Genomic DNA, 20,567 nt, shown 5'->3' on the forward strand with positions numbered 1-20,567 from the left:
AACGCTGGTCATGTTCAGGGGGCATCCTCGGCTAGATTATATCACATTTTATGACTATGTAGTAGTCCTTGCATTGTAACCACGTTTACGCACGAGAACACCACACCCTGTGTCACATTCATAAAGCTATCATGATCGCGCCTTTTCCATAGACGCTTCACCTTTGTGAGGCGCAAATTGATTCACCTAAATGGATAAAAGTCCAATATTGTAACCGTATATGTATGCTTTTGACTGTGATTATTGGCTATTAGGGCTAACCAAAAATCTTCAACAAACCTCTTAATTAAAAAGGAAACACTTGACCTGTTTGTTTTGGCGCTTCACTGGGCAATAAAGCTCCATCATAGAGCAACAACAACAAGGCCTGAAGAAAACACTGGTCGCGCGGGGCTGCAGCCAATCAGCGGGCTGCTTTCTGCTCAGCATCTCGGAGTGACTGGAGAGAGACAGAAGAGAGCAGACACACGAGCTCCACCAGCGGGGAACACACGCGCACTGAGGACACGCAACGCGCAATTATGTTTTTGTGAAATTATCGACGGAGGAGGTAATTGTCTTTTCAGGTAATTGCGCTCAGCTTAATCGTATTTTTATTTCTCATCATTTGTTGACATTGTCATTATGTGGCTTGACTGGTTTGTACATCAGCTGTTCTGTGATGCTCGCCTGGTGTTTGTGCGTAATAATGTAAGATGTCTTTGCATGGTCAAATGTTTGGTATGGCACGTTCTGCAGAGTGTTTATTTATTGCATTGACGCTTGACAAAAACAAGTGGTCACGTGGATGCATTGTGAGTCCAGCGTTTGGCAGTTTATGTAACACGTTTTGTGCAAGAATTCTGCCAGGATGAGACATAGTGGTTCTGCAGCAGCTGCCGCCATATTCAGTAATATAAACATATAGCCTGCACTGACTGTACTGTGAAATATAGTGGTAGGATTAGCGTAATTACTGTTAATAACTGACAGTGCAGGGTAATTTTCCCTCTGCTTTGCATGTCTTGGAATTAATTAAGGACAGATTACGTGTAAATATAAATGATGTCATAGAAGAACTATTGCTTTTTATAGCACATTGACTCATGCGCCGATGTAATGTGTACATATTCAGACTCACTATTTTGAAATTAGAAGTAAAGATTGTGTTTTCTGTGCAAAATGTGTAATATGACACATTCATGAATGGATTTAGATAGATAGGATCAGTTGTCCATGTAGCTCATTCATACATTTCAGCACACATTAAGACAATTAAAAGTATGATCATGTGCAGCCATAGGAATCTGGCCACTGTCAAGAAAGGCTAAGGGCCAAAGTAGCCTAGGGATTCAGAATAAAGAAAAATTATAACAGTTGTCCTAGTGATTAACAATTTAAAACCACATATTATATCTTTTGAATGACAAAGTTCTCAAAATGTTTCTAACAGGAAGTTGAAACCCACAAATCACCCATAACCTCCAATTGAAATAAGCAGAGTAGAGTTTAACCCCTCACATATTCAAGCATTCAGACAGCAAATGTCAGTGGCAGAATATCTGTGAATGGTTTAGAAATACTATCTCACATAGGTTAGATTAGGTATGCATGAGCAGAAGACACACTCACTGAGCATGTCCCAGATTTTATTTTCTGCTCTGTGTTTCATCTCAGAGATCTGAGAGCCTCCGGATTCTGTCACCAACAATTAAACTCAGAGTGGGGAATTGTTTTATTTGTTATGGTGACTCACATGCAGGTCAAGTTTACCAAATGAAGTGAATACTACAGATTAAGATGAGTGGTGTGGAAATGTGGAAAGGCATAGGTTTACTATTGCAGGGATATTGATCAGGCCAATAATATTTAATGTATATGGGTGACAATTAATACTAATGGGCAGCTTTTGTTGTAGTGGTTTCAAAGGCTTAGCCATGACTGGTATATGACAAAAAAACGTTTTACATTGTGTTGATTGATTAAAATGACTGACTCAATGAAAAGTTTTCTTTATAAAACAAACAAAAAAAAGGTGGCTTTAAATATACACTGCCATTTTAAGACAAAAATTGTAATTTTTTTTTGATTGAATTCTCTTTCAATTAAAAGTCCCTCGCTTATATAATTACAAATATCAAAAATCTGGATCTTAATTTGACAAAAAATCTTTTAATTTCACAGCTCTACCAAGACACAAATATAAGTATCAGGTTGAACATTATGAAAGCATCACGTAATCAACAAGGAAAACTGGCTCTTGCCCTCATCTGGCAGTACATGAGATCATCCAGTTCTAAATATTTGGTGCAAATCAGCAGAAACATATGACAAAACCTTTGGATGACACTGACATTACTGGTATTCTTTAATTAAATGCAATTGTTTTTTATAACGCCAATAAACATCTACTTTGAATTACAAATATTTTCCAATCTGGGGTCTATTGAGGACACTGCTCTATCGGTGTGTCTCTTACTTGTATATATATATATATGGCACTGGCTTCATCAATGTAAACACAGTGTGAATGGTGCCAACACATATTGTGGCTGATGGTTCCCAAATGATGTTTTTCAACACAGAGAACAAATCAAGGAGGTAGACACGTTCAATTTAGGAGGTGGACGCAGAGCCAGACTGTGTGGTGACCTCAGACAGGAGCTATGGGTGCTGATGTCATTCTGTTTCCTTCTTTTTCTATGGGGCAAGTGTGAGGGAGGGGTATTAGTGGTTACTGTGTAGGGAAAACAAACTATTAATCTAAACTACTACAGTAACTCTCCAAAGTGAAGGATATAATTTTAATATTATAAGGAAATATTTCAAATAGCTTTGAATATATATGGGCCACAAAGGGTTCTAAAATTTGACGGAAGGGCCAGACCAGGGGCAGATGGATGGAGTTTTTTGGTAATCCACCTCATAAAAGAAAAAAAATATCCCATAATTGAAAATCATTACAAAGCATTTCAACAAAATATCTGTCTTTAAAGTCCCATGGTATTTTCTGTTTATTGAAATGACTTTTAAAACACTGAAAATGATTATTATATTACTATTATTCAAGTTCGGTGGGCTGGATTAAAAAGATTAGAGGACTGCATATGGCCGCCAGGCCATACTTTGCCCACCCCTGGCCTAGATATTGCTGAGTTTTAAATGTAATTACAATATTCTGTAGGCCTCCCAATTAAAGTTCCAGTCTGTAACCTTTCTGATTGGGGGTCTGCATGTTTTTCTTGATGTGTCTTGCATTTATTTAGTTCCAGGTGTTTATAATCCAATAAAAAATACCTTCAAAATCATGGATTTTTACTCCGAGTGGTCTCATCTCTTCACAGATATGCCCTGTAATATGGCCTAGTGGTGCCGTCAGCTTGTTTCCCTGCTAGTAAAAAAGTTTATTATAAACCATGCACCAGAAAAGTTACATAGTGTGTCTTTAATTATGCTGGGCTAACAGACAGTTGTGGGTTAAGTAGAAATGTCTTATGATGTCTTGCAGATTTATACACTGACTCATTTAAGATTACATGGTATTTATCATAGTTTTACAATATCAAAGATTTGGCCAAGCCTTCATTGTTTTTACCATATTGTATTACAGCCAGACTTGTAAACCTGGCCAATGTTTACATAGGGGTATTCACTGTTCATAATGGTGGTCCCCTGGTTACCGTGGTGACTGTGTTGCATCCAATAATAAAATGACAAGGTTGCATTCCTCAGCAGCTGCCTGGAGAGAACAGTGGACTAGTTGTAAAACAGATGGGCTTCCTGCTGCCTTTAACTCACCTCAACTTCTTCATATCACAGCCACATTAGAGCTGCAGCAATTAGTCAAACTGATAACTTGAAAAAATTATTTATGTACTATCAAAAGTGAGCTTGTAGATAAAATATAGACTTTATTATTTATCAGTAATGTTTTGTGATTTATGTTTTAAAAGCTACTGTAGATTAGATAAGATGGATTTGCTCAAGGGTTGATGGGCAGTGCGAACACCCCCCAAAATTCCAAAATAGGATAATTACATATTTTTTTAATCACACCATTTTAGGGCTGTGCAACTGATGAAGTTTGTGGTAATTTAAGTTTTTTTAATTCTATTTTTTTTTTAAATTACAAAAAAATTGTAAATCGAAAAATACAATGAATTACCGTGCTTGTACCCTGCAAACCTGGAGCAAAGCCACCTTTCTCACCTACAGAGGCTTAAAGTGTCACAGTATATTACTAAATAAATTATCTTAAGTCTTTTCTTTCTTTTCAGGAATATTTTGACACTATAGAAGTGATTTTAATTTCAATTATGTGGCAAATAATCACAATTTTGAATTTTGCCATAATTAAGCGGGGCTCCCTAAATGTTCGGCATTACATTCTGGTGCAAAGTTGTTTTTTTTTAGCAAATGTTTATTTTTGACCAATACATTATTTCACTATCAGGTTAAGGTCAGGGTAAGGATTAGAGTTTGGTTTAGGAACCGTTGATTTGGTTTGGGACATAGAACGCTAGTCCCACCCTGTAACAAAAATGCCGAACATTTAGGGAGTCCCATAATCGAACAGCCCTACACTATTTATTTTGATTGGAGCATAATTATTGGAATCATATTTGAGATATGATTAAGCCCTTACCTATAACAACATTGCTGAATTGCAAGTTAAAAACCATCCCTCACCATCTGTGCAATTTACAGCTAAAATCAGCTTGTTTGTTGGCATTACAGTAGAGTACAATCGTCTGCTGCCTGCTCTCCTCCTTTGGGAATGACTAGAATGTTCTGGCCAGTGTGCAGCATTGTTGCTATGAATAGACACAGTTCAAAATGGGTCAATTTATAGTTAAAGCACTCATCTGTGCAGTGTATGGCCAGGAGGCGAGTGTATGTAAGCATGCTGTCATCCACTCCAAGATTTGTCTCTGGAGAGCTGCCCTCACACCGAATGGCTATGATGGAGCTCTGATAAAGTGGGGCACAAACAAACTAAAGCTAAAATGCTAAAATGATGTCAGTGTGCACTTTTAATTAGGGTTAACAACGCCACATTTCTAAAAATATTACTTGTGACTTGAATGTTATATAATCTACTAAATTATTCATTCAGAAATGTACAGCAGGAGATGATCATTATGAGCAGAGCCTATTTTAACTGTATGTGGCTTAGGTCATTCACATTAGTGTGGTGTTAATGACCTCTTATGTAGAGGCTTGTACTAATGAATAAGCCACTTGAGAACACTGGCTATAAAAGAAAGAGGCTGAAGAGGTTTCTTTGTTTCAAATTGATTTGGTTACTGTCAATGGAGCACAGAGGCAAACACGCAGCTAGTGCCACAATCATGCAAAGGATCTGAGGTATGCATTGGTTTCAGTTTGTTATATGCAACATTTTGAGGACTTTTCCATTCAATAGATATAGTATATATTTTTATTTGGTAAATGCTATGACAACGGTAATAACAATTCAATTCTGAAACCACGGTTTAGGTCTATAAATGTGCAGGCTCTGTGCAAGTAAAATTAACAATGCACATGTTTGAATGCATACATCATTCCCACACTTAATTATGTTGGGGTAGAGTAACTATTGGCATGGTTACAGTATACACTATAGGTACAAATTATACAAACAATAGATAACACTAAATAATAAAGTGGTAAATGGTGCTTAGTGCTGCTCCAAAGTATAAACAAATATGTCTGAAATGGCCCCATGGAGATTTTGACGCTTTGCCTGAAATATTCTAATGTACACTACTGGTCAAAAGTTTTAGAAATGGTACAAAGGTACGTACTGAACAGCCAGAGGTTTAAAAAAAAGATAAAAGACAACAAAACACAAGTCCAAGCTCTGCCAAAACTACCTCAGGAAAAAAGAACAAGATGATAAGCTTGAAAACATGGAGTGTCCAGCACAGTCACCAGACTTAAACCCCATTGAGCTGGTTTTGGGATGAACTGAACAGACGAGTGAAAGCCAAGCAACCTACAAGTGTCACACATTTATGGGAACTTCTGCAACAGACTTGGGAAGAACTTTCTGAAAAATATTTTATTTCTATTGTAAAAACAATGCTACAAGTGTGTTCAGGTGTTATATCCACCAACAGTGGACACTTTCATGAATCAAAAGTTTAGAATAAGTTTTGGTCAATGGTAAACAGTAAAAAATGGAAAAAGTGTGGTGTTCTAAAGCTTTTGACCGGTAGTGTATAGTTTTCATTGAAGACAAACAGGTACTCTATGTGTTACCAGAAATCTTATGCAGTGGTGCTTTAACTTACAACCCAATAAATATAAAACAATATTTCCAACATCACAACATTCTATTAGTCTGGTATGTTCAGCTGAGATGTGTTGGCAAGTAAGATTATTATTGTTATGGAGCATATTTTTGAGAACTGTTGCCATAGAAATCAACTAATTTTAACTTCAAAACAAAATGTTAGAACTGGAAATGTTTCTCAAAAGTCCTTCAAATAAGGAAGTAATGCTGTCACTGAAACCCCAGAATAATGAACCTAATCACTGATACAAACTTTCACTAATTTCATTTTAAAATAAAGATATTTTATTGGTAACAGTAATTGTAAATGAAAATATAAAAAAAGTTAAAATTATATGACTTATGTGTCCCTGTTGTATCTTGGAATAGGTACAATATTAGCCACAACCCTCTTCAGTATTGACAACCCCCTTGAGATGCATTCCCATTTTAATTACAGTTGAATTTATCTTCCCCTTGTGACTAAGACCTGAATGGCTACAATAAATCACAATCCCATTTGTCTTGGCCTGAATGTGCAATGACATATGACTTCAAACTCAGCCCTCCACTGTGGTAGTCCGCGATGTCACTGCTCTCATGAGGGAAAAAAAAAGTGTCTACTGCTCAGACAGCCAGGCCTCTAGCTTTGGACAATAGCCCCCCAGTGTCTATAGTGCTGAATGCTATTATTGACAGATAGTTATAATCCCACCAAGAATATACATTGTTTTAATAAAGGCTGAATACAGTTCTATTGGTAGACCCTTGGTACTCATTGACTGTGGTGCAGACTGGTTTAGTTGATGTTGGTGATGGGGGCCCAAACAAAAGCTCTTACTTTAGTTTACATGCACCACTGGGGGTGTGAAGTCACTTTATGGGGACTGTTGAAGGTTGAGACTCTGCAGGCTGGAGCAGATCGCATAGTGAACCAGACACAGGACTTCTGTTGGGTTAGTTTTCTGTTTGTTTATGTCTCTTTCAAATAACTAATGCTTAAAGTAGGACTGGCATTGTCATGGTAACAAAGGAGGCTGATCTTAGTATGGGGACGGCTGGAAGGTGAGGAAAATATTAACAATTTTTTTGCAATTCATATATTTTTTGCTTGCAATCATTTTTAAATGGGCACTATGCAAGTTTTCAGGTGGGTGGTCTTTTTTCCTTGAGATATTGTTTTACCTGCTGTTCCACTGAATGGCATAAAACTTCAATCTCCATGGAGGCAAGCATTGGACAAAAAAAAAAATAGTTTAAGTAAGTTTATAACATACAATCTAGGGACAGGAATAACATTTTCAAGAGACGCTCCATCAGAAAACAATAGTGCACCTTTAAATAATAAATATCTTACATTTCTAATCTTACATTTCTTATGTTTGATGTGATGATATATACAGTACAAATAAACAAATATGTAGGTAGTAAATGTTGTTTTATCAGCAGTGACCAAGATAAATTGCCTGTGACCTGTGTGTGTGCAATAAATGGCTTATTACTGAATTGGCATAGCTCCATTTATTGATTTGTGCAGGCAATAAAGCTTAATAAATTAGTTTCAAAATGAGTTATGTTTTGATTGAGCTGTCATTGGTGTATGGATGTCGCATTTCCTTGTTTAACCCCTCCCCCTTTATGTTCACGTTATGTATGGACACATCCTCTCACGTCTTCACCTTTTGGTCTCGTATTTTCCACAGCACAAAGAGAAAACAAAAGTCAAGCACACTGAGCACTTCACAACAGGACACGGGTTTCTGCACAGGCATGGCAGACCACAAGTAAGTCTGGAACAGCACTTTCACTTCTCTGCTTTCACTTTTTGTTTGCGAGCCTTTAAAAGTTATACTGGCTCTACCGTTAAGCTGATTGTTTACAGGCAGTACATTAAAAACTTACAGTAATCTTGTCACGCACAAAGACTGAGCACTTAAACAAGCTGTGTCTTGATCTTTCTGTAAAAGCACGCAGTTTCTCAAAGACATGCACCCCCACAATGCATTTTGTTTAGGATGTGGTGATTTTTTTTTATGGTGAGAAACTTCATGTGATTTTTAACTTACAGTAGCTCTGGCCTTGCTGTTTAGTGGATTAATTTACTTGGCAATATGCTGATTAAAACTGAATTGTGAGCCCACTGACAGTATGCTTTTTTTGGTTAAATTGTTGTCATTTGCTACTCCTGTTTAATGCTCAAATACAGACACTTTTTCTTCACACTCCTATTGGTCAGGCTATCACACTCTGAGTGAATGACAAGTGAAATTAACCAATCACAATGAAGTGTGGACTCTCAAAAGCAGCAGATAGCTTTAGTCATCTTTTAAAGAAAACAGTTATCATCTCTCTACTTTCAGAAGGACTAGCAATAGGAAGAACAAATAAATTCCTATGTTGATGTAAGATTATACCGAATAAAAATTACATATATGATATCAAATATTTCTTTGCATCAACTGTAAAGCATTCCAGTTAAAATGAATATATAGGATTATAATGGAGCACTTAATCAATGTGCATTCCACCTTTAATTTAAATTTTCTTTCATATTTTCATCATAAGTAAAATGACCAATTTTGCCAGAAATCACCGTTCCTTCTTTCAGTTTTTTCCTGATCATTCAATAAACACATGCAAATTTTCTCTATTTGGGTCACATAAGAACACAACTGCCATATCTGTTTTTATGTAATAATACAGTATTTCTTCAACTTTACTTCCCACAGAGACAACATAGATGACTTTAAGGTCCAAACAGCCAAGCACCCGAACATCAGCTCTGTCCCTATGAGGCCGCACAATGAACAGTCCCGAGATCGCACCTCCAAAAGGCTCTCCACCGAGTCCAATGGCACCAGTGATGGAGGCATGGGCTCGTCCACACCAGTCGAGTTAACAGCTCTGGAGGAGTCATTCCGACGCTTTGCCATTCACGGAGACACACGGGCCACAGGCAAAGAAATGCACGGCAAGAACTGGTCCAAACTGTGCAAGGACTGTGGCGTGATCGATGGGAAAAACATCACCCTGACTGATGTGGACATCGTCTTCAGCAAAGTCAAGTGAGTCATGGGATAATTAACCTTGTTTTTAGTCCATTTACATTACATAATTTGGGGGGAAACAAAACCTGCTAAAAAATATCTGCAGAGCTTATCGGCCATCGGTTGCTCTGGATTCTAAACAATCGGTATCGCCATCAGCCGTAAAAACAACCATACTGGTCGATCTCTACTTTACATTCTAAAAATCTATTAGCTTAATGTTTAGCAGGAAAACAGGTCAGAAATCTGTGGTTGAGTTTGCTTTGTAACAAAAGATTTTCAACAACAGGCATATCACCAGCAGACCATGATGGAGATGGAAAATTAAAGCCATATTTGATAACATTCAAAGATAAGCTTCATGCCATTCTGTGGAATATTACAGACAAAGCAAAATCTCCATGGAGACAAGCAGCAACCTGCCAAGTTACAAGTCAGGTCTGTGCAGAGGCAAGCACCCCCAGAGCAAGGATATTTTTCAAGGTATTTCAGTGCAATGAAAACACCCATAATACACTTAATTTAGTCTTTGGCTAAAGTCTTACAAAATGCAGCTATTCTGACTTTGTTTATGATTAATATCTGCATAGTTTAATACTGTATTCAATATTTAGCTGGCTGTATCCAACAAATGCATGTCCAAGCACATTTGCACTAAAGACTAGAGGATTATAATGCTGCATAATTAAGCTAAGCAGGGCCGGGCCTGGTTAGTACTTGGATGAGAGACCACTGGGAAAATCAGGTGCCACAGTGGAATGCCAGTGGCAAAAACTGTCACAGGGTCCTTAAGCAAGACACTTCACCCACATGCCTAGAAAGAAAGGGCGTGAGTGTGTGTGAGTGTTGGTGGTGGTCAGAGAGGCCAATGTTGTAGATTGGTATCCTCACTTCAGTCAGTCTGCCTTAGGGCAGCTATGGCTACAACAGTAGTTTACTGCCCCCCAGTGTGGAGTGAATGAATAATACACTGTATAGAGTCTTTGAGTGCTCAAAAAAGTGTTATATATGATCCATTAAATGTAATCCTTTATTACACTTTTTACTTTGAAAAAATAAATAAGCATCAGCACATTTCATATATTGCAATTTTAGTACACCTTTATTGAAATTTTTTTAGCAAATGTGATTTGCTAAAAATATTTCTGTGGTTGGTTGTAGAAATGAAATATTCATCAAGAGTTAATTTATAAGTTTGAATGAGACATACACTAAGTCAAAATCACAGTGACAGTATCCTAATATATAGGGTGTTAGAACATGTTGCTACCAAAGCCCAATAAAAGGTTTAGTTGTCATAGCTGTAGGTTGCCATGTAATTTATGTTATGCGTTTTTAACTTAAATACAAGCAACATTTTAAGACACATGCTCTATATTTGCTTGTCCAGCACTGTAGAGCTATTAAGGGTTAGGGAGTGTTTTGGTGCTTGGGTTGCCATCCTCCCAGTTTGAATAAACATTATTCTGCTACAGAGCACCAGAATAGGATATGATCACTGCAGGCCATTCATCACCAGATCTCGCTGCATAAGAGGAAAGGCCATGAAAGTGTGCTTGGAAGTCCACCAATGATTAAAGTGAACTTTCCATCTTAAGCTGGTGTTTTATAAGAAGCACCACATTCTTGCAGTAATAAATGTACAATTAACAGTAAGATATGTTCAGTTTTGTTTAATTATTTAGGGAAAAAATGGTGTGACCTATGAGTCATTGACACTGTTAGCTCTAATGCGTGTTTACTGTTGGAGAGGTTTTGCAGAACATTCAGTGGACTGTCGATTGAAGAGTTTCAGGTGTTCCTAGAATGGTCCAATCAATGAACATTTAAAATCATTCAATATCATAAATAAAGTCTGACCATGATGTTTTTATGTCATAATGGTGTCCCCCATGCAGACTGGGGGAGGGCCTGATTTTTACGCACCTTTCACTCATGACTGAGCCAGGAGATGGTTGCTAAGGCAGAGATGCAGATATGAACTTTCCTTTTAATCAGTGTCAAAGCACTTTGCTTACGCATGAGAAATAAAACAACTTAATGAGCACTGGCTAATGACAGCATGGCTCAATGGATGCTTGTTTATTGTGAGTGTGAAGGTCTGTGGTGTCTGTCTCATGGAGGCAACTGTAATCTGCTACAGACTGTTATTTTAAATGAACTGTATCTGAGCTTTACAACTTTTAAGATTTTCATACATATTTTGGTTGTCTATTCAGTATTTTTTTCCTTGTAATTTTTTTCCATACCAGGAACATGGCACAGAATCAATAGGCATAGCCCAAATAGACACAGTCAACTCAGAAACATGTGGGTCCCCCAAGACATGCGCTACAAGCAGTCAAACAAACCACAGGCAAATGTGTCTTCTGCCAAAATCTAGAACAATAGAGTGTATTATTTGCTTTGGTAGAGGCCCACTTAAAACACTGTTTAAGTGTGTCAAGCTGTCACATGGCTTGGTTTACAAATTGGCATTAATATGGCAGCTGTCGGTCACATGTGTGCAAAGGTGTAGTTAAATTTGCACCTCTGTTTACTGTAAATGGTTTCTATGGCAGCTGGTTGCCCCAGGAACTTTATGGGCTGTAGTTGTTTAAGGAAGTATCTCCACAGCAATGCCTGTTTGTGTTTGTGTTACCATGAGCCTTTAACACAAGAGTGAGTACAGAAATGGACACTAGTATATTTAAGATCCGATATGCAGTCTGTGTTTTAGTACATAGACGACTGAAAAAAGTAGAGGAAATTATAGATTAGATAATTTATAAATAGCTACAATAGCTACAAAACTTGTTCAAATTATGTGGATACAATGACTTTTACATTGTACTGCATGTAAGTTTTTAGGTGGATGGTCTGAAACCCTCTCTTCTCTACGGAGATGTTGTTTTGCTGGAGATGTTGTTTTGCTGGAAATGTTCCACAGAATGGGATAAAGCTTGGCTATCTCCACGGAGACAAGCAGATGATCCCATTTATTTATTTTGGTAATAAAAACTGGTGGAATGTGATAAGAAGATAGATACGTTTCCACCATACTGTGGAACATTCCAGGCAAAACAACAGAGTTGGCCAACTTACATCGTGCACTTCAATATCAGAATATTTGTAAAAGCACTGAAAATAAAAAATAAAATATATATATATATATGTATATATCCAAAATGACAGCTATAAGTTATGCATAGATTTTTCAAAAAACAGCAAACAGCAAGCACTGATGGACAAAAATAAGAAAATTGCACTTAATTGGGCCAGATACAGGCTTATATTCCAGGGCCTTTAATGCCAAATCCATACAGTATGCACATTCCTGTTATTTGAATTTGACATTTATGGAACCAGGATTATTGGAACAGGGAACCTCCCCACTGAATCGGGAAGCACATACTGGAAGACAATCTCCACATCTCTCCAGTCTTCCCTCATTGTTTATGTCAGTGGATGGGCCATCTCCGCACTGAAAGATTACACACTGCTTCGAGTACACAACTGTCTGCAGGCATTTTTAAACTCAAGTCTGACCCAAATGTGAACGTGACTGCGCCTGGAGCAATAGCTAAGCACATGCTGTATTTTGGGCTCTTACTACACCATGATATCACACCGACTAACGGGTATTTTCTGTTTACATTTCAGGAAGAAATCGTGTCGAACCATCACCTATGATGAGTTCAAGGTCGCGCTCGGAGAATTAGCAAGGAAAAAATACAGAGAGAAGAGCGGAGAGGAGGCGGAAGCAGAGGTCTTTAAGCTAATAGAGGGAAAGGGGCCAATCATTGCAGGTGTGACGGTAAGGACAGATAAAATTATTAGTATTTAACTGGGGCACTGGCAAATACGACTTACAACCCTCCCTAGGGAAGTGAAATATGAATATAACATTTTGACCTCCTATTGAACCATCATTATTACCAATTTGGTTTTATTTCTTATAGCAAACAAATGTATGTATACCTCAAAAGTTCATCAAGTCTTACTCTAAACAATGGCTTATAACCCATCTTTACCAACAATATCTTTGAGAAGGGGTTCAAACCTCTCTGCTATTTAGTTATTATGGTCTACAACATCATACCAATATTGTTTGGAAGATTAGAATGACAGAATATTGACGACGTTTTCTGACTATTACAAGAAGTTTCAAAAATGGCTGCTACAACATAAAAAACTGTCTGTAATTTTCAAAATAAGGGTATAAAAACATTTGCAGGCACATATGATCATAATGTAATGAGGGAAGTACCACTGAGATTTGGAATCTCATTTTCAATGTACTCCTGAGACCCTATTATATATGAATCAATTACTGTCATCAACAGCAATAATATATTAGTTTTTGTCAATATCATCCACTCTCCTTATGCCTATGTTGCCTTCCTAGAATTAATGTAATATTATGTCATGTTTTTGCTTCTGTAGCGAGCTGTAGCCTCTCCTACCGTGAGCCGCCTGACTGACACCACAAAGTTCACTGGGTCGCACAAGGAGCGCTTCGACAACTCGGGGCGCGGGAAGGGCAAGGCCGGGCGGGTCGACATAGTGGACACATCGGGATACGTCTCCGGATACAAACATAAAGGATCATATGAGAAGAAAGTCACCAAAAATAATGTGGGTAAACCCATGTGAGGATAAGGAGGAGGAAAAATAACATTTGACCCACAAGAATAATTTGCTATTAAAGAGTACTCAACTCAAGCACAAAAGAGTAGGTATTGGTCTACAGTATTTTCCCATTCATCTATGTGTATGAGAGATTTTAAGTTTGTTTTCTTGTTGTGAAAGTGTGAGAACTGGAAAACTGTTTACATCCATTTTTATAAGTCATCACCAGCTGGTACATTCCTATCTAACAGTGAGTTACAGCCAAAACACTGAAAATGCTATGCTTTCAATATTGACACTGTTAATATAGGGTCATATATTAATTATCCAGCAAAATGATGAAGAACAAGCCAAGAAAAACAAACTATAATACATTATGACATTGCACTTTTTAATAGAAAATATCAAATCCCATTTTATTTAGTACATTTTATATTTAGTTAGAGACACAATAGGTATTTCAGGTAGTATAAACATTGGTGCCAACTTTTGATAGCTATATCAGTATTTATTAATTTTCAAATGCTACTCTGACTCTAACATCTTTAAGTGTGTTTGTGTGCCATTCCCTTTTAATACACATTTTGAAATGTTACCATTAGCCTGCCTTCAGCTTAAAAAGTACAAATGAAAATACCTTATTTTTAAACATGTCATATCTTTTGTGAACATTTATTATAATTTTAATTACCCCTGCTATTTTCCTCATTCTGTTTGCCCTTTTATACTGGCCTACAACTACATGCCACTTGCTCTCATAATGAATTGGTTATCGCAGCTAAAGAAGGAAGCTCTGAGCTAAATTGTACAAGATTGTATTTTTTCCATATCTTCCTACAGTGGTTATATTTGTGGTAAAGTTGTGGATATTCTAAAAAGTTGGAAGTTTAATTTATGACACTGGTATTTTGTATTTTATTTAATGTTCCTGTGTTGCCGTACTTTGTGCATGTTCTGTATATTGCATTTGATTCAGAAGCATATAGAAGACAGTAATGGTTTGTCATATCATGTTTGGACTACTGTGCCTGTTGTTGCCATTGGACAGATAAGAATAACCAAAAAAAGGGGCGCTAAAATTGGGACCATAAAATTTGTATTGCTTGAAATCAATGTGTATCAATGACATGTACAAAGCTGTAATGCATCATTTGTTTTCATAGTACAATAAGGTTGAGTCAGGCACAAAGAGAAAAGCTGTTTACACACAAAATGGAAAAAGGGATGCTACTTTTGTATATGGATATTTTTGCAGCCTAATAATTACAGTATTTGTCAAACTACCTGTAGCCTAAGCTAATGAAGAATCATGCATTAATGACTGTCTAGCAGCGTTTCGTTGTTTTATAGTTTCTACAGTAGTGCTTTTTGTGCTCAACGCTGTGCACTTTCAATGTGGACGAATTATTGTCTATTTTTTCATATGCATTTAACGTACTATTTCCCCTTGGTGCATGCAGTGTGTTTTGTTCTTTAGAGCTCTTAATGTATGTTCATGATTTGTAATGCATTTAAAAACAATAAATAGCCCCTATTCTCTGCTGCTTGGGTCTATAGGGGTCCTTTAAAATAAATAGTTATTTCACACCATAAGGGTCTAATCTAGTTAGTAGCATCTCTGTTTCAGCAGCGCAGACCAGTGACCTGTACAGTAACATTCACATAAAAACATCCACTTTCATTTTAGCAGCAGCTCAGCCAGTGCAGGTTAGCACAGAGCGTAGTGGTCCAGCCCTTAGGCACACATACAAATAAAGTCACAGTGCAGCTGGATCTAGCAGCATTCAGTCCACTGCTCTGAAAGCAGATGGAGACTGACCTAAAAACTCACAAACTGCAGCTAATTCAGAAAAAGCAGTAATCTATACTTATTAACCACTCCTCAGAATAATTAAAACATATGGATTTTAAATGGAGGTTTGCAAAAACTAATGCTAAAAAGAGCATATACATACACATAACATACAAAAAAGAAGCAGATTTTAAATAATTGTATTATGTAATTGTTTGCTCCATTCAGTTATCTTATTTTGATCAATAGCATGTTTTCAAATAGAATTAACACAACAATTCTTAATGTTAAAACATACATAATACATTTATTTAAAGTCAACACTATTTTTTGAATGAAGTTTTGAAATAAATATGCAACCATGTTAAATAGAGTTTGGTGACGAAAACCTGGCATTTGATAAAAGTCTTTCAGCCCATCTTCATCTCAGCACCTGCAACATAATAGAGCATAATGTATGAAGTTATATAGCATCAGTAATTATAATGAGGAACCCAAACTACTGATACTTTGCGGCTCATGTCCTCAACATTCCCTGGGAGTGTGAAGCTAACTGTAAGCTCTGCTCTGTCTGAAGCTGTTATTCAAGTTTGAGTTTTATCTGAGCTTTATTTTAACACAATCTGACCATAAAATTACTTGGGAGAGCTGATTTGTGTTATTAAACAAGTCCGTCACACATAAAATTGCAAGATAACTGATTAGTCCAACAGTTTTTCAGTTAGTCATCCTCGCCTTTTTGCTGAAAATCTAACTACTAAACAGGACCATGAACACTTGAACATTTTCAGCAGCCATTGGATCAAAGGCTCCTGAAAATGTGTTGTTTAAATCCATTTTGTTTTTTGGGTTTTTTTTTTAGTTTGCATACAATATTAAAACTATATTACAACATTTTTGACAATGTCTTCTAATGTGTGCACTGTGTCACCATGGAAACTCCTAAACATTCCATCATTAGACATACATGTAGAACACACCAGTATGACATCACTGCAAAGTACCAATATCAACTTACCTTTCCTGTTTATTTCACAGCTTCCTTATATTCAGATTTGTGCACTTTCTCCTTAAGGATCTCAATTTCTCTCCTCAAATCCTCCACTTCTATTTGAGCCTCTAAAATGTACAAATACACAATTAAGGCAATTCACGAAAATGGTTAAAAAATAATTTATGACCTGGCAAATACCTTGAATTTGAGCATGAGGTGATGTTTTTATCATCGACTTGAGATACTGTTTTTCAAACTTAATTAGTTGTCTTTGCAGAGACACATTTTCCTCTAAGACTATCCTCAGCTGCTCATTTAGTTTACCCTGTTTTGCAGACCAGACAGTCACTTATGAACATACCATGAAGAAGTTTAGGCGCACTATAATTTGCTTGGGCACTCACAACAGTAGCATATGCCTCTTCTAGCTGAGAGGTCAGATTTTGGATTTCCGTTTTGTGTTGTTCCTCTTTTGCTGCAGTCTTTGAGTTCAGTGAATCCATTTGTTGTCTTAAGTTCTTGATCTCTGCCTCCCGACTAGAAATACTGCTTTCCATCAGAGAGAGGATCTGCACAGCTTGAGCTGGATAAAAGAGAAAGAAGAAAAGACGTTTATGTAATAGTGTTCTACTGATGGGGTACTCCAAACAGGGAGACTGCATTCCAGACTGACAGACTGTACTTGAGCTTACACAGGAAGTTGTTGTTTTGATGCAGGGATCTCTCTCCCCTCCAGTGTTTATCTACGAGGTTCAGGAGCATCTCGAGTGGTTTCCTGTAACTCCCCTGAGAGATTTACAAAAACAGAACAGCAATGCATTAAGTACTTGGAAAGCCTAAAATATTAAAAAGGAAAAAACATAAGGGCTCAAACTGAATTATTTTGCTTATTGCTTAATCTGGCAATTATTTTCTACAGTTACTTTATTAGCTGTTTACATCACGACAGGTACATGAATGAGATTTTTACTAAAGTAGACCCAGAGGAAGCCCAACTGTCTGAGGACATCTTGATAGAGTATGTCTACATTTTAAAACATTTCCTATGTTGTTTTTATGCAATTACTACTTTGCCATGGTCATAAAACCTCTTCTCTCAGCACAAAGCATACTTTGGACTCAACCTGTTTGGACTCAAACAGGTTGAGTCCAGACACAACCTGTTTGAATTTATTGATAATCTTTTCATTCATCAACACGTTGTAATTCATTGATTAACTTGTTTAGTCTTAAACTGGCACAAACCTTCTTCTTCTTTCCTTCTTGCTGTGAGGAACCACCACCCTCTTCTCTATTGTGAATACTTGAGTAAGTGAGTCTTGGTGGATGCAGTATTGGGTTAGCAGGGTTAGACAAATATGCTCCAAGATGACATGGACTAGGAGTCTGGATATCACCAAAATATGAGCCAGGATGTACAGTTTGGTCTGAAAATAAAATAGAAATGCATTAATACTAATTTGATCTTTATTACTTAGCAGCTGCGTTCTATCAATCCACTTTATCTACACAGCATTTTCAACAAACACATTTGGGTGTAGGTTATACTTTATAAAGTCAGTTTAGCTCATATAGTCATAAAGTATTCCAATTTATAAACATACTAATTAACTAACAGGGGAGCATATGATAAAAAAAATAAATCAAATAGTTAAACTAATATAATATTGGGATTATGGGTAGTGATAGATATCTCACCTGGATGTGGAGTAAAATGTCCTTTGGCTTGGCGTCTACTTTGTTTAGAATCCTTTATTTTTAGTTTCTCAAATAAAGGCTTTGTTTTCTCAATATAAGGACCAAAAGACACCTTAGGTTTTTCTGTTCCTTTGAGAGAAACAGTTTCACAAATTTGTTTGGATTTCTCTGGAGGCACTTCAGACTTCCATTTATCTGCTCACAAAAACAAAACAAAACAGAATATCAGTAATAACAACCGTAAAAAATAAATAAATAAATAAATATATTTTAAAGTAAAACAAACTGGATTATGTCGCCCCCTCCTGGTTGTCAGAGTTCAGTAATAAGGTGCTATAATTATTTGACTTTTCCTTATTTTTACCCCAATGTCTTTATTACTTTAGATTATTAACTAGGTTTGTATAATAATGCAAAAGTAATCTGCCATTATAAGACATACCATAATGTGCAGATGGATGCCTCAAAATTGATTTAGCAGCATCCTAGGCACACAAAATAATTGAGAAGGAAACCAATTAAAAATGTATATATATTTTTTTTCAACGTACTCGTAACTTTTACCTGTTTGGGTGTGGAACTCCTCTCTTCATAAAAAGCTCTTTTTTTTTCTTTGTTGCCTGAGAAAACAGTAGAAGTAAGTTACTGACAACATAAAATATATTGAAATTATATACTTTCATACATTCACTCACCATGCTGTACACAAGTTTCAGTCTGGTCTTCAAGATTTGTTGTAGCAAAATTTAGCACTATATCATCTGAGTCTTTATGGACAGAGAGCCTCTGGCAGATACGGTCGACCAAAGCCAACCTCTGACTACAGGTAATTTTACATTCAGGAAGCAAACAATATATACAATAGTGAATATTAATTTAAATTTATAGTGTCTAGAAGTTCAGAATTAATAGATAGTGTACCTTTTGTCTGGAGATACTTTTACACAAACATCTTTTTTTTGAGGCGGATCATCGGATGGGAATTTCATAATGCCAACTTTGCGATCAGTGTCTCTTACCGGACAGCCATCTAATAAAAGATATGACAATATGTGATGGTATATAACTTAATATACATATTTAAACGTTGGATATTATTATACATGCCTAGTTTCCGTAGTTTAGGCATTGCATGCACAATATATGGGCGATAGTGTGGCTCTCTTTTTGTCAGAGGATTTAGCCGGACATCAAGCTCTCTTAATGCAGGCAATTCAAACAGAATGTTTAATTCATCCAAAGAAGGTATGGCATTATAATACAAGATAAGTCTCTCCAAGGTCTTCAGGTGCTGCACTCCCTGAATAGAGATAGAAAAAGAAAAATATAATTTTTATTAGTAGTGGTAAATGCACTTTATTTAGCAAACTATATCTAATTTTCTTTACTATGTTACTATCCAATATGTGTTTCTAAAGGAATCTAGTCAAAAAACTAGGCCAATGAACTAGGCGTCAGTACTACATTATTTTACTGTTTCTTTTTACCTCAATAGACACAAGAGCATTACAGGAAAGATCCAAAGACTTTAAACGTATGAAGCTCTTTAATCCAGTTCCTAAATGTTGTATCTTCTGCTCGTATGTGCCAGGCAGGCTTAGGGACCGGACATCACCTGTAAACACGAAACATTTGGTCAGAAATCACTTTTATTTGGGTGATCAAGGTTGTGTCTGTCTGCAAACAGGAGATGTGCAAAGGCTAATGGAGCTAGCTGCTTAGCGACAGATGCAATAGTAAAATCTTCGTAATCGATGCGAGATTTAATACAATTAAATTATGCAAAAGGCTGGTACACTTCGTAAACCATATTTTACGCAAGATTTTAAATTTATTACCGAGACAAGGATGCGTCAGCTGAAGTTTATCTCGTATCCACTGCTCTGTCAGAGTAATCAGCTCCGCCGCCATACTTTTCGAACTGCTGATGCTGCGTTCTGGTGCAGTCGTAAAAACTTGTGTTGTAGCATTTTATCACGTACTGCAACGTAAACCAATGCGGTAAATTATTATAATTTGTAATAATAATAATTTATATTCAACTAGGGTCAATAGTCTATGCAGGGTTAATAAATTCTTAATGTATAGATTTTTGTGTACGGTGTATTTCTGCGATATGAATTTGAAAGGCATCTTTAGGAGCATGCGCACTGAACACATATCCGGATT

General features: G+C 36.7%; 2 protein-coding genes across 4 annotated transcripts; one reads left to right on the plus strand and one right to left on the minus strand.

Moving 5' to 3' along the window:
• Positions 1-456: 456 nt before the first annotated feature.
• LOC110171599 (tubulin polymerization-promoting protein) lies at positions 457-14,854 on the plus strand. 3 transcript variants are annotated; one of them, XM_020937338.2, is made up of 5 exons: positions 457-566; positions 7,960-8,040; positions 8,986-9,321; positions 12,946-13,099; positions 13,729-14,854. In XM_020937338.2, exons 2-5 carry the CDS (start codon positions 8,027-8,029, stop codon positions 13,936-13,938), a joined length of 714 nt encoding a protein of 237 aa, XP_020792997.1. In that variant the 5' UTR covers positions 457-566; positions 7,960-8,026; the 3' UTR covers positions 13,939-14,854. The 3 variants fall into 3 exon arrangements, with proteins under 3 accessions (XP_020792997.1, XP_020792998.1, XP_020792995.1); XM_020937339.2 differs by having other exon boundaries at positions 481-550; XM_020937336.2 differs by lacking the exon at positions 457-566 and having other exon boundaries at positions 7,719-8,040.
• Positions 14,855-14,993: 139 nt separating this feature from the next.
• On the minus strand, positions 14,994-20,330 carry cep72 (centrosomal protein 72). Its single transcript, XM_055164197.1, has 14 exons — positions 20,237-20,330; positions 19,886-20,013; positions 19,506-19,698; positions 19,320-19,428; positions 19,094-19,218; positions 18,963-19,018; positions 18,841-18,883; positions 18,399-18,593; positions 17,946-18,127; positions 17,393-17,486; positions 17,105-17,283; positions 16,899-17,025; positions 16,725-16,825; positions 14,994-16,139 (listed from the first exon to the last, which is right to left on the minus strand). The coding sequence occupies exons 1-13, from the start codon at positions 20,307-20,309 to the stop codon at positions 16,734-16,736; spliced, it is 1,596 nt and encodes a 531-aa protein (XP_055020172.1). The 5' UTR covers positions 20,310-20,330; the 3' UTR covers positions 14,994-16,139; positions 16,725-16,733.
• Between the last annotated feature and the right edge of the window lie 237 nt (positions 20,331-20,567).

This window comes from Boleophthalmus pectinirostris, unplaced genomic scaffold, assembly GCF_026225935.1.
Source record: "Boleophthalmus pectinirostris isolate CB_2022bp ecotype Guang Dong unplaced genomic scaffold, ASM2622593v1 HiC_scaffold_6, whole genome shotgun sequence".
NCBI lineage: Eukaryota > Metazoa > Chordata > Actinopteri > Gobiiformes > Gobiidae > Boleophthalmus > Boleophthalmus pectinirostris.

Coding starts and splice junctions, on each gene's coding strand:
- LOC110171599 (XM_020937336.2), top strand. CDS start 7,823: ATGAGTTATGTTTTGATTGAGCTGTCATTGGTGTATGGATGTCGCATT. Junction 8,041..8,985: donor ACAGGCATGGCAGACCACAA/GTAAGTCTGGAA, acceptor TACTTCCCACAG/AGACAACATAGATGACTTTA. Junction 9,322..12,945: donor ATCGTCTTCAGCAAAGTCAA/GTGAGTCATGGG, acceptor TTTACATTTCAG/GAAGAAATCGTGTCGAACCA.
- cep72 (XM_055164197.1), bottom strand. CDS start 20,309: ATGGCGGCGGAGCTGATTACTCTGACAGAGCAGTGGATACGAGATAAA. Junction 20,014..20,236: donor GCTGACGCATCCTTGTCTCG/GTAATAAATTTA, acceptor TCGTGTTTACAG/GTGATGTCCGGTCCCTAAGC. Junction 18,594..18,840: donor GCATCCATCTGCACATTATG/GTATGTCTTATA, acceptor TTTTGTGAGCAG/ATAAATGGAAGTCTGAAGTG.